Genomic DNA, 15,181 nt, shown 5'->3' with positions numbered 1-15,181 from the left:
GCCCCCCTGTTTCCCCTATCATCTATCAGCGACGTGTGGATCCACGCACCGCTAGTGGTGGTGGTGCTAAGGCCCATGCGCCGCCACTGTTCTAGCATCTTCAAAAGTCGGCTTGACACTGTTCCAGGTTGTTTTGAGTTATTTTGTAATTTTCAAATTGTTTAATGTAATATTTATTTAGTTTTGAGTTTTTATAATTTTTATTTTGTAAATATGGATTAAAAAGAAAAGAAAAGAAATAATATATAGTAAAAGTGAATGTGTGTGTGTTTTGAATTTTTATTTATTTATCTATGGATTTTTTTTTACAATGATAAAATTACAAAGGTAAAAGAAGAATTTAATATTTTGATTTGCTCACAATAAAGAATTATGAACTTATATGTAAGTCATATTTCTAATATTCGATGAAAAAACAAAAAAATTAAAACTTATTTAATACATAAAAGCCATGAAGCAGCTTACCTCAAGTAGGGTACGTTAGGGGTGGTAATACCTTCCCTAACCACAACCAGTCCCTTACCTGTGAATCTCTGACATGACTAGTACACCAGGGTTTCCTAGTAGCCCTCAATGAAATACTAGGTGGCGACTCCCAAGGAATGAATCAAGCAAATGCATAACAAAAAAAATCATCACCGAAGTCGTGCGGGTGACGTGCGACAGAATAACGACTCCACTAAGGAGAGGTATTGTTTTTGACAATATTGGACTAGGCTTTGTGTATTTGATGTGTTTAATTTTTTGTAATTTTATCTATTTTTTTAATGTTTTTGTTTCCATGCATTTTTTAGAATTGTTTCATGCATCACTTGTTTTAATTTTAAAAGCACACACAAGTTTCTAGGTTAGGTGGGGAACTAGTGATCTACCTAAGACTATTGGTCAGGGTTCAAGTGCGTGAAACACCCAATTTATAGCTAAGTGCCTACTTGGTAATGGTGGGTATTCATGCCTTAACCATTTCTCGCAACGCTCCTATATTGTCTTTACAAAGATCATCACTAGGCATATATGAGACCCTTTGAGACTAGGTAGAAAACCTACCCATGTTCACATAATGAATAGAACATGTCCTTAGGTTGTATGTGCTATCGTTATTTGCATAAGGGCAAACGCTTCTTGAAGCATCTTGAACTCAAGACTTGTAGGTGACATAATGATCGTCACCCCTCGAAGGGCAAGTTCATCATATAGATTACATGTTCATGCATTTGTCATGCATGCACTAGAATGAAAAATAGGTCCAATACGAGTCTACAACAACCAACTTTGAGAAAAAAACATGGAAGATGAAGTGTGTGCTCATCATAACATCTATTTTTAAGAAGAGTTGGAGTTTTTCAAGACAAGTGTGACTCGCCTTTTGCTTACTCGAGCAAATACTGAAAAATAACTCTAGGGAAGTTCCTTCCAACTGACCTAACATCTTTGTTCAAAACCCAACAACGACTCAACCCGAAGAAATTGGGGGCAAACGTGGTCAAGAGCCTTGACACAATCCAGCATTTCTGCAAAAAGCTTTTATGGGAAGGCTAGTCAAAGGGGAATTACACCACCGGTGCATATTGGAGCCTATTCTTGTTCTACAAAAAAAAAAAAAAAAACTACCTCTGTTTGATCATCCCTATAAAACTTCTTGATTTTATTTCAACCTATTCCAGTTTTTGTTGGTAATTTGGCTCAAAATTCCACAAGACTTTCCTTGTCAAATGAGCCTTTATTGTTAATAAGATCATGTGCTTATAACATGCCTTCATTTTTGTTGCTATTTCATGCAAATAACACATTGAACATAACCTTTAAGCATGAAACCATTACACCAAGAATCTTTGGGTGTGTTTCCCTTTTGAGCCTAATGCTTTTCTTGAGAAAATAACCTTGGCTAGGATCACACCTCACACTTAGGGCAACTGCAAGAGACATAATAAAAAAAAAACCTCAATGATTGAAAGTGCCTAAGCAACACTAGAGGGCATAAAAGAAAATTTTCAATCATCAAAGGTGCTCGAACAAATCTAAAGGGCATGAAGAAAAATCCAAAGGATCAAAAAAAATTTGAGCATAAAAAAAAACAATATGATGATGTTCAAAACCATATGAAGAAAACAAAAGCAAAGAGAAAGAACCCAAGCCCAACAATAAAGGGCACGATATACCATTTTGAAAAGACAATTCAAAAGACAAATGGTCAAGAAACAAGCACAAGTGATCCTAAGTCTTGAAATCCCTTAAACATTTTTTAAGCTTGTAAATATCCTTTTTCTTCATAACCAATAGCCCAAGCCTACATTATGTGCCTAATCAAGCCTTTTCTAATCAAAGGCAAGCGATTTGGATCGATAGGCAGTGCTTTCTCTTGCGAATTGAATCATTATTCATGCAAATAAAATAAATGCTTTGAAAATCGGTTCTCTATAACCCTCAAATTGAAATTTGAACCATATTTGACCAACCAAGTGTCACTTCACATTGTTCACCAAAAACAAAATATAGAAGTTTTCATCACTTCTGAAAACCTCTTAATAGGAATCACTTGAATTTCTTCAGAATGAGTTCGCTTTGAATCGATGTCAAAATGATTTTTGTGTCTGGAATAGCTTTGAAATTCCAAAAATTTCTACATGAAAACAACTCATTCTCAAACATTTCTTCGCAAAGCTTTATGCCCAAACCTGATTTGAATACTTGGGGGCATGATTAAGCTAGGGGGCAATAAAAAAAATGCATGATAGGGCTAGCTCCAGGATTCCCTTCCTAAGAAAAGTGTTGGGAAAAATTGACAACCCTTGAGATCATGGGTGGAGGAAAAAGAAGTATGATGATATCAAGTCCGTCCTAAAGGTCAAGATCACAGGATATGACTTAAGTAAGTAAGAGGGACAAAACCATCAATGTTTACTATCAACACTTCAACTTTTGAGGAAAAAAAGACACCATAAAGAAATGGGGAACTATATTTCTTAGATACGTGTACATGCATATTGATCATAATACATGGTTGTCAACAATGTTAGATCGGTGTTTCATCATCACCTTTTAGGTAGTCTGTTTTCTAACCCTACCTCATTTCGAGTGCGCCTTTGAGCCCTCACTTTCTTTGGTTAAAGGGAATCACCAGATGGGATTTTAGGTTGACTAAGCTACACACATTATTTGGTTTTAGTTAAATGAGGTCGCCAGATGGGATCTCAGGTAGCTTTGGTTAAAGGGAATTGCTAGATGGGATTTCAGGTTAACTAAGCTACACATATTCTTTGGTTTTTGTTAAAGGAGGTCGCCAAATGGGATCTCGGGTAGCTTTGGTTAAAGGGAATCGCAAGATGAGATTTCAAGTTGACTGAGCTACATATGCTCTTTTGTTTTAGTTAAAGAAGGTCGCTAGATGGGATCTTAGGTAGCTTTGGTTAAAGGGAATAGCCAGATGGAATTTCAGGTTGACCGAGCTACACACATTCTTTGGTTTTGGTTAAAGGAGGTCGCTAGATGGGATTTTAGGTTAATAAAAAAAAAGAGAAAAAACAAAGAGAAAGAAAGAAAGAAAGAAAGAAAGAAGAGGAAGAAAAGAGAATGAAGAGAGAAAGAAACAAAAAAAAAAGTAAGGTCTTTAGATGAGTGGCTGTTGAGCAAGTTAGGAAGATAAGAAGACAAGTTTTTCTTTACAAAGCTTACTATGCAAAACATTGAGGAGTTTTGCTTCGTAAGCATTGTAAAGAGTGGGCATATGTTGTTACCCAAATTTTGACCCATCTTTTTGATAAAATTTTTGGAAAATCCAAAAATAGCAAAACAAAAACAACAAAAATCCAAAAAAATATATTTGCATCGTTTTAAGCAATTTCAACGTCGTCTAAAAAAATAATTTCTATTTTTTACAAATCTTTCGAACACGTTTGACTTTTCACGCATCATTTTTAAAATCATTAATTTTCCTCTTTGATCGACGTTGATATTGCTTGTTTTTAAAAAAATACAAAAAAATAAGAAAAGTCAAATTTATAAAAAATGAAACTTGAGGGACCAATTTTGAGGCCCAAACAATATTTTACCTATATATAGTAGCCTTCAACACACACAAAAAGGTGGGAGGGGGCAATTTTGAAAGAAAAAACACATAAAAAAAACACAACCCTAAACTTAAACCTAAACCTATCTCTAACAAAAGAGCCGCCCCCCATGGTTTTGGTTTTCTCTCCGAATTCGCTGCTCATCATCCTCTTCCTCCCACTCTCCATTAGCCTACTACCATCCCCAACCGTTCCTTCTCCCTTAGCCAACAGGCCACTCCCCCCTTGCCCAACGACATTTGATCTCCCTCTTAACAATCATCAACACAAAGCCCTCACCTCCAGCGTCTTCTCCCAAACACAGCCTCCCATCTCACAAAGCCAACATCCTCTCCTCTCTCAACCTTCCCCCCTACAGAGAACCAACCGACCATAGAGGCCGCCTACATCTTATCCTCCCCTTATTTCCTTGTTGCTCTTCTTTACCACTGAGGACGCCGCCTTCTAGACCATATATCATTGTCTCTTCCCTCACCGTCAACCATAATGGATCTTCCCTCATTAGTATAGACTGGCAACCACATCTTAGCTTCCCTGCTCAACAGTTGTTCCCATCTCCACCACAACTTCAACAACCACAGACTCGTGATTTTCACCTTCAATCGTAACAACGTCGTCTCACTGACCTCTAGAAGCAGTCTAAGCACCACAGCCACAGACGCCTTGACCTTAAAGTCGGCTGCCTAAAATGGAGAAGAAGGCGAAACCAAGAGAGAAGCAGATCTGAAAACAAAGGAAAGAAAAAACTAAAATTAACTTTCATTTGTTGCGTTTTCATGGATTTGTAGGTGACTGGGATCCTCACCGCCAATAGGGGAGGGAAAAGAAGAAGAAAGCAGACCAGCCCCCCCTGTTTCCCCTGTCATCTAGCGGCGATGCGTGAGGCCAATGCACCATCACTATTCCGGTAACTCCAGAAGTCGGTCTAACACTGTTCTGGGTTGTTTTGGGTTATTTTGTAATTTTCAAATTGTTTAATGTAATATTTTTTTAGTTTTTAGTTTTTATAATTTGTATTTTGTAAATGTGGATGCAAAAAAACAAAAAAAACCAAGAAAAAAATATATAGTAAAAGTGAATGTGTGTGTGTTTTGAATTTTTATTTATTTATCTATGGATTTTTTTTTTGCATGATAAAATTGCAAAGGTGAAAAAAGAATTTAATATTTTGATTTGCTCACGATAAAGAATTACGAACTTATACGTAAGTCGTATTTCTAATATTTGATGAAAAATCAAAAATTTTAAAACTTTAATACATCAAAGCCACGAAGCAGCTTACCTTAGGTAGGGTGCATTAGGGGTGCTATTACCTTCCCTAACTACAACCAGTCCCTTACCCATGAATCTTTGACAAGACTAGCACACTCGGGTTTCTTAGTAGCCCTTAATGAAATACCAGGTGATGACTCCCAACGAACGAATCAAGCAAATGCATAACAAAAAAAATCACCGCCGAAGTCACGCGGGTGACGTGCGATAATCTTGATAATGGCTATTGAGATAGTATGGAAGAGAAGGTAAAAATTATATAGATCAACTAGTTATCACCTATAATCAAGTAGGGATTAAGCTTGTCATTCTTTAAGAAAATAAGGGCTATAAGTTGGTACATTAAGCTCTTGTAAATAATAACTAGTTTTAATGGAGTACTAGTACAAATGGTGTTAGTTGATAATGGTATAATGCTCCATATAATTCCATAGTTTTGACATTGATAAAAAATATTAGTCACAATAATATTGTCATATTTCCTTTTAAAGTAGTAATGTTAGATTTTATCGGTAGAGTAAATGATACTTTATTGGATGATGCAAGTGGATTTAGCAGTTTGGTCCAAGTTCTATATAAAGTCTTTCTAGTCAAAACAAATAGAAGCTATAAAGCCTTACTTGGGCAAGATGGGGTACATATTAATATATGTATGTCATCCTTATTAAATCAAACATTGATATATGGGCTACTAAATGGATCCATTAAGATCATCAAAGCTATTAACAAGTTATTTATGGTGAATTCAATATAGCACAAATATAGCTCTACAAGAACAATGTTGGTCTAGTCTAGTTCATAGGCATCTACCATATAGGTGACTAACAACCAATCTTTTAATGAGTAAGAAAATTTCTGAATAAGCTGACAAACAATCAATTTTTCTACGCCAAGTTCTTTACAATTAGAAAATGTTTGACAATAATTTGAAACACGAGATTAAATGAGAGACAATGATATATTTACCTATATAAAGGCCTATAACAAGATCAAGTATAGAAACATAATTTGTTTAACAAAATTAAGCGAAGATGTTCGATCAACTACAATGCCTGATATAACAAATCTTTATTTGGCACCATCAGAGATGGATGATAGAAAGACTAAGGTTTAGGATCCATTAATTAAAGTCAACATAAGAACCAAAGATAACCTTAAACCAGCCTATATAAGTAGGAATTTTTTTAATAATCATCATGAATTTATAGTATCATTATTGCATACTTAAAAGGATTGTTTCACTTAGAACTTTGATGAGATGCCATATCTAGACAAAAAGTTTAGTTAAACATCAATTATTAATCAAGTTTGTATTTAAACCATTAGCCTCTAAGAAAAATAACTAAAAAATGATTGATCATGTAAAGTAAGAAATCAAATATCTATGTCAGCAATCTTTTCTTATAGCAACAATAGTATACAATAGCAATGAAAAAGCCTTCATCCCTATCTCTTTTATTAGGTGGTGGTGGACTGCAATATCAATTAGAGAAGAAAAAGAAAGAATCACTTAATCAAATCTATTTAACACCTATTTGAGGGCAATCTTAAAGGAAAAACCTTTTATCATATTTTAAACATATCTAACATTGATTTGAGGACTATTTGGTTTGTATGGTAAATACAATTAATACAACTTATCATAATAATATTATGGTAGTCAGCAAAACCATACAAGTCATAGCCAATAAAATTTAAATGAACTAAGAAAGAGTCAATTGGGCACGTTGTTTATTTGGTCACCTAAGGTTAAGTCTTAGGATATTCTGCAATAATAAGAACTCCAATAGGAATATTTAAAAATTCTCAAACTCATTTTGAATATTACATTCCTACACACAAGGCACCACAACAAGCTTAACCCAATTTGGACATGATTACTTATGAAGTATGGCTTACCCTCGAAGCGTACATTGTTTAAGAATTTTATCTATAGCCACCACAACCTTTAAAAAGGTTGTTTAATCCCCTATAAGCTACCTTTCAATAAGGTAAACTCAATAGTCATATAATTAGCCCAAAACTTAAGATAGATGGGTTTAGAAGTTGGATACACAACCATACCTTCATATAATCATTTCATATTCTAAGTAGATTGATAAGTTGCAACCAATTTATAGAAAATCAAGATAATTAATTTTAAATAGTTTTTAAAAAAGCATAACCAACCAACAAGGGAACATATCGCCAAACACACTAATTAGTATGATAATGATGTTGCTAATCCTTTTGTGAAGCTACCTCTCATTAGTTCCTCTGTACTACCATCTAACTCCATTAATAAGCAGAAAGAGATGGGGGGTTATTTTCACGAACCCCTTTATAGAACAAAACCATAAGTAACACTAACTATTTTGGCTAGGATAGTCAAAGATCCTAGTGAGTGCATAGAAGTTATGACATTCATTTTAAGACTTTCTAAACAAAATGCACTATAACCATAGCAAAACAAGAAGGTATTAAGTTAATTTTGAAAGTGATATATTTGAACCTTTAGAAAACATTTTTAAAATCAGGTATTCAGATATTTACATTATTATAGATGATGTTACCTGATATAAATATATTTTTACAAAATAAACAAAAAAAACCACATAAAGGGATATACCTAGTTGGCTATTTGAAGAAAGTGTAATTGCCTATTCAATTACCAATTCTAACTTTGAAGAAAAGTTTGAAAAAAAAAAACAATAACTTATACTTGTCATAGAACTAAAAAAGGAAAAATGGTTTGAAATTACTACATTAAGAAATTTGAAAAGAGCTCGTAAGGCTACTATCAAAGAAGCGAAAATTATTAAAGCAGGTACAGAGAATAAAGAGTACTCATTTAATATTAAATATAGAGATATTTGATCAATTTGAAGGAGAAAGCAAACTCCCAAAAATAAAGGTAAATAAATACTGCAAGTGACAAGTCTAAGGAGACATGATAAGTACTATCAGATCTATAAGGTGGCTTACAATAGATTGAAAAAATTATTAAAGCAAGTAAATAATTAGATTGCAAAAAAACAGGTGGCTTGCCGTAGAACAGGTGGCTTACAAGTTGATTGCTAGATCTCCACTCTATAAATTGGCCTGGTTCGTTCTACTTCAAAGCACTCATCCCTAGCTACGCACTTCTTCTTTCTATATTTATTGTTTCTGTTTCCTTCTTTCATTTTATTTGTCAATGGAAAGTGGGCTTAAGGCATTGTGGGTGCTGTCCGCGGTGTTGCTGGTGTCAAACTGGCAACACTGGACTTATGGAAAGGCCGTACCTCAAGTTCCTTGCTACTTCGTCTTTGGAGATTCTCTCTTTGATAACGGAAACAATAACTACCTTAACACTCCAGCTAAAGTTAATTACCTTCCTTATGGGATAGACTTTGATACTGGGGCTTCAGGAAGGTGCAGCAATGGTCTCAACATAGCTGACACCATTGGTCTGCAGTTTGCTCTCCTCCCTTGTATTACAAAATTAAATATAGTGTTTTAGTTTTCTTTAAAAGAAAATATACATGTTCTCACTAGCTTGTTTTTTGTTTCAGCTGAACAATTAGGTTTCGACAGTTACATTTCGGACTTTGGTATCGGAAGTTGCACCAATTTCCTAGATGGTGTAAATTATGGATCGAATGGAGCTGGCATCCTTGATTTAACTGGCTATCTTACGGTGATTGCTGATCATATGCCTCTCATAGCTAAAACCTTATACTATTCAGTACTATGAATCTTGTATGCTTTGGCAACGCTAATTACTATTCATATGATTCTTTTGTGTATGTGAAGGGAGAACTATTTACCATGAATATTCAGTTATATAATCACAATATCACGGTTTCACGAGTTGCCAAGATCTTGGGAAGCGAGGAAGTTGCTAGGAAGTACTTGAGCCAATGCATCTATGTTTCTGATATGGGTCATAACGACTACCTCAACAATTATTTCTTGGACGGCTACAATAGCAGCCAGTTATATACTCCTGAAGAATTTGCTCAACTTCTCATTGAAACTTACGAAACTCAGCTGGAGGTTAGCCCTACTTAATGTCTCTTGTAAAACAACAAATAATGTTTGACGCGATTGGAAACTAACAAAGACCCCCACTTCATTCCGTTTTTTTTTTCTCTTGCTGCCAGAAACTGTATTGCTCAGGAGCAAGAAAGATAGCTGTGTTCGGACTTATTCGGGTAGGATGTATGCCGTCCAACATACAAAAACATCCCAATGAGCTAGATGCATCTTCATGTGCATACAGGCTCAATGATGATGTTCAAATTTTCAACCACAAGCTTCAAGAACTGCTCAGAAAACTTAATAATAGGCATTCTGATGCTGTGTTTACCTACATAAACTCTTATGAAATTGATTCTGATGATCAGACAAATACAGGTACGAATCCCCTCTCTCGGTTGAGGACTACTTTTTTGTTACTCCTACCAATATTACTTTTTCTTGCTTGCAGGTTTTACATATACCCGTGAGAGCTGTTGCGAGGTAGAATCTGGTTCAGTCCCATGTAAATCTCTCTCCTTCCCATGTAGCAACAGGAGTGACTACGTGTACTGGGATGGAGCCCATTTTACTGAAGCTAAAGCTTGGGCCTTCGGAAAAAGAGCATATAAACGTCAGTCACCAAAGGACGCCTATCCATATGATATCAGCGAACTAGTTAAGCTGAAGTTTGATGATTCTGATGTTTACGATATCAACCATGCCCAGCTCTGATGGAGAAGACGATTGTCTAATAAGCAGTCAGAGAATAAGATATTGTGACTGTAAGAACAATTGAAAGACATATTTACTGTCTTTCAATAGCCTTGCACAAGTCAGAGAATAAGATATTGTGCCTGTAAGAACAATTGAAAGACATATTTACTGTCTTTCAATAGCCTTGCACAATATAATTCCAATAAAATTTGCATTTACGCATTCCGAAAGTTGTTATGATTTTAATTAATGAATTCATAATGATGCCTGCTAGAAGGGAATTCGCCTCAAGAAGACAATAACAATTACTTAATTCCTTAATCATGTGGATATCACACATAAAATCCATTCATAGAGAGATTTATTCTTAACGTATGGAAGTCTATTCGGAGATACACTTGCCATTGAAATCAAAAGAAGGATACATATGTAAGTACATAAACCAAAAGAATTATTTTTTCCTTTGTATATGTGAACGCCTTATATACAGTGTGTTTGAACGCAGTCAAGCAAGACGTGGTAGCTCAGATACAAGGATACTATACAGGTTAGGAGAAACTTAAAAGTGTTGGCCATCATGCTGTGCAAATGACAGTTGGTTCAGCAGTAGCAATGTTATCGATGAATTCTTAAAGTTTTTTTTTTTTTTTTAATTTAAAAGAAAAAATGCCATGCTAGCCTGACCTTCTGAGCCAAGAAATACTTTTGTTTTTATTTAAAAAAATTTGCTTTAAATTATTATTTACAATGATATTTAAAAAAAATTCTGATTATGCCATATTTTTTTTTTAAATAAAATGATAGCTTTTTATAGTTACATTTGTAATAACTTTGTTAATAATTATTTATGAGAGTAATATGCACAATACTGTAAAAAAATTGTATATGAATATTCAATGAAGACATGAGTTTTTTTTTTTTTTTTTGAAACTTGCTCTTTAGATTAAAATAAGTTATTATTTTAAAAAATATGCTCCTAAAACGACATGTTTTTGTAAGAAAAAAACAATAAGGAAATGAAAGTTTTTCCCCAAGAAATAATTTTTTCCCTTCTTAAAGTATTGAGATTGTTATGAATATTTATTTTAATTACTTTGACTTTTATTTAAAAAATAATATAATTAATAAAAAGATCTTTTTCATAAAAAAAAGATTATAAATAAGGAATGGGGACTTCAATTTAAAAAATATATTTTCTTCTTCAAAATCTAAATCCCTTAAAAAAAAATACTTTTTAATTACATATAATTAAATGAAAAATTAGTTTTGGAATTTGTATTGTGAAATAACTATTTTCAATCATGATCCGAGTAATGTATTCAAATCAAGCTGAATTGGTTGCAAATAGAAAGGCTCTTGGTGTTTTAATGTTGGTTCTCTTTTCATGTATTTTATCATTTTTTTTTTCTACGTGTGCACTGTTTTCATCTTGTTACTGCTGTTCTGGTAACTTGGTGTTTTAATTTATTTGAATTATATATGAAAAAAATCATTTATCCAAGTAGTTAATATAAATTAAATTTGCAATTGTGAATTTTTTTTTATCAATGTAGTTATGTAATTGTGACTTTTAATTTTTGATAGAAGAGAGAATTGTTTTTGCCAATATAAAATATTTTACATATAAAACATTTTATATGGATAGTATTTTCATAATATTTTTTTATAAATAATGATGTGACAAAAATATAGTGGTAGTAAAATGATAATGATATATTTAGGTGATAAAATAATGATAGCAATAGTTGTAAGGGTGTGTTTGTTTAGTCTTAGTTTTTGTGTTTGCGGAGTAAAAAACATAGTTAGTTGTTTGGTAATACACCAAATTATATTTTATATTGTGGGGGCCATCAAAAAATTGAGTTTGAAACACAGTTTTTGTGAAGCATTTTTTACATGTTTTTTTAACCGAGTTTTGTAAAATTATGTTTGTTTTTTGCGTTTCAAAAGCATTTTTTTTTCAAAATTTGAAGTTTTTTTTTTCTTTACTTAATTTTTTTTGTATTTTCAGATTATTTTGATGCATTTCCAAGTAAAAAAACACTTTTAAAAAGCAACAACATCCAAACATTTTATATATGTTTTTTTGTTGCACATACATCTTAACCATAATTTTTACCAAACACGTATCTAAATACAACTAATCATGTCTAATTATATATATATTTTAAAAAAACTTATTTTTTTAAAAATCACAACCACAAAAACTATATAAAAAACAAACACACTCGTAGCAGTATTGATGGCTAGTGTAAGGATAAGGGTAAGAGGTTGGTAGAGGTCACATGATAATAATGGTGTTATTACATGATATTTTAATTGTTATCTATAAAATATTTTAAAAAACCTCATAAGCTGAAAATATTTACAACACATGAACTAAATTTAAAAGTTAACCATGAAATATTTTATGAAAAATAATTATTGGAAAACCAGGAAAATATTTTTTTATATAAAATATTATGCAAAATAAACACCCTGTAAGAGTGTTCAATTTTATAACAAAGAATAAATACCTATTCATTATTAAGATAACCTAATTCAGAATGCTTGAATATGTAAAGTATAATAATAATACTTGAAATGTGGAAAACATGCAGGGAAATAAAATTGATGAATAAAATTTCCTGGATCCTAGTCCTTAGATTTGAATTTAAAAAATAACTAATTAAAAAAAAAAAGAGAACAAACAATTTCTTTAGGATTGTTGACTTTAGAAATTCAAAATTAGGTGGTCAAACCACACCTTAATGAATAATTACATTGGTTAATGAGGTGTTGGATGCAAGGTTGTCAATTTCGTTTCGGTGAGTGTTTCGTTTTTTCAATTAAAATAAAATGTTTCAGTTTCGGAGTATTTCGGCATGCCGTTTCGAGGTTGTACTGTTCATATATATATATATATATATATATATATATATATATTCAACAAACATAATTTAAATTCAAGATAAATTAATTATAAATTATGCAATACAAGCACAATGTCAAACAAATATAAGTTCAAAATTTAAAATATTTCTAAATAGTCAAGATTAAATAGATCTTTAACTTAAAGTAATTTAACTTAAACAAAATATCAAAATATTATGAAAGTAAAATGTTTTAACAAAAATATTTTTAATATAAAGTTAGGTCAATGTTATCAAGTGGCTAATGAAATCTAAAGCATCCATTGTTTTGCTCAAATTCCTACAAAGTATAAAAATGAAAAAAAAAAACAACATGAATATAAACCATATACATTAGTAATAAATCTAATTTTAAAAAATTAATATCATTGTTAATGAAAATAGTAATAATAATTTTCAATATTATTATTAATATCATTTCTATTGAAAATAGTAATGAAAAATAGCTTTTTATAATCGGGTGGTTTAATTAATGAAATTAAGCAAGGTTCAATTTGATTCAATGGTTTTTCAAGAGCGGAACGGAACATGTGGAATGAAACCGGAACGTTTCGAGCGGAATTTAGCCGAAAAATCCGGAACGGACCGAGATTTAAAATGAGATGAAATTTGTTCCGTTTTGTTCTGTTTTTTGAATTGATATGGAATGTTTCGGCCATTCCGAACAGAACGGAACGGAATTGACAACCTTGGTTAGATGTTGTTTAATGACCTCATAAATCGAAACTTCTACTCGAGAAAAGTTGAGGCTTGTGAAATAAAAGGGGAGTGGTCTATGCGAATAAAAAATGCATGCCTTTCAAATATTAATTAGAGTGATATCCTTTCATGTTTTTCAGTCATGCTATGCTATGTTTATTAAACTTAAACTATTAAGACTGAATTCAATAAATATACTTTATTATATAATAAAAAATGACAAGAATTTAATTAATTTTTTTTTATTAAAGTTAAATTATTGATGATAAAATTTTAATTAAATTGATATCATGTTTCAAAAATATGATATTAATTATATATTATTTTTATCAACAATGATGTTTAAAAATGTGTTATATTATATATAAAAAAAATTGATGTTATATTAATTCATTATTTTTTATTTAATTTGTATGATAATTGCCTAATTTTTTTCATTTTCTGGAACGTTTTTCATACCAATGATATGAAATTGAGCACACAAGGTGCTTTTCTTCGAACGGCTCTTACACCTCCGCCACATGCCTGCAAGTCCGCAGTACTTATGGTAGCCGAAGGTTTAAAACCGAATTGCTTCATTATGCTCAAGAATCCAAAATAATTCAATCATATACTATTTTTCTTACTGCCAACAGTCCTTTCGGTTCAGCCTTATAGTATATTCAATTATCAAATTAAATTGATCGTCCTTGAAATAATACGATCAGTCCATTCGTATATGATAACAAAACTCAATTTCTAAACCCTTATTTAAATGACATAATCTTCTAGATTTGGAGTAAAAGGGCTAATTCAGTATCACAAAATAATTTTTTTCCAATAGAAAATAAAAAGTTTCACTACCATGCAGAGATATCAACTACTTCAGAAAAGCCACCCATCTTTTACATCATAACCCTCGGTAAAATTATTGTCATCTAACATAGTAGTTATCGCCATCACACATTAAATTAATGGCAAACTAGTAAGTTATTTGTCTTTAGATCTACATCATTTTAAAAAAAAATAAAAACAATGCCTCTTTTATAATTAGGTTTTAACACATATTATTGACATCTAAACTAATTTGTTTTCAAAAAATTACTTTATTGTTTCTATAAATTTCTTGTGTCAATTATTTAAGATAAAAAACAAAAGAAGTTAAGCATTTAATTTCAAATTTTATGTATATAGTATTATTGGCATACTATTTAAAAAAAATGATATGATTTTAGAGATGTATTTAATAGAAAATCGAAACATTTATGAGAAAAAATTTAAATTCAAAATAAGTTTTTTTTATTTTTATTTATTTTTTAGAATTAGTAACCTATCTCTTAAAATAAAAAAGAAGGATTAAAAATATGCATTAAATAGTGATAGCAATGATTGAAAAATATGTGGGGTACAATCAGTGGCGGAGACAGTAGGTTTGGCAAGAGCCCCGGTCTTTGCAGGAAAATGTTTTTTTTTCCAACCCCTTCCTTAATAATATTTATAGTTTTAGTAGTGAAACAACTAAAATCTTGGCCTTTCTAAAATAATTCATCTAATTTG

The 15,181-nt window shown here is 31.8% G+C and overlaps 1 protein-coding gene across 1 annotated transcript; it reads left to right on the top strand.

Annotated features, from left to right (window-relative positions):
* The first annotated feature begins 8,432 nt into the window (after positions 1-8,432).
* On the top strand, positions 8,433-10,256 carry LOC118051687 (GDSL esterase/lipase At1g29660). The gene is made up of 5 exons (XM_035062416.2): positions 8,433-8,767; positions 8,873-8,997; positions 9,114-9,356; positions 9,464-9,716; positions 9,790-10,256. The coding sequence occupies exons 1-5, from the start codon at positions 8,515-8,517 to the stop codon at positions 10,050-10,052; spliced, it is 1,137 nt and encodes a 378-aa protein (XP_034918307.1). The 5' UTR covers positions 8,433-8,514; the 3' UTR covers positions 10,053-10,256.
* The last annotated feature ends 4,925 nt before the right edge of the window (positions 10,257-15,181 follow it).

Source organism: Populus alba, chromosome 18 (assembly GCF_005239225.2).
Source record: "Populus alba chromosome 18, ASM523922v2, whole genome shotgun sequence".
Lineage (NCBI taxonomy): Eukaryota > Viridiplantae > Streptophyta > Magnoliopsida > Malpighiales > Salicaceae > Populus > Populus alba.
This window is presented reverse-complemented; position numbering and strand designations above follow the sequence as displayed.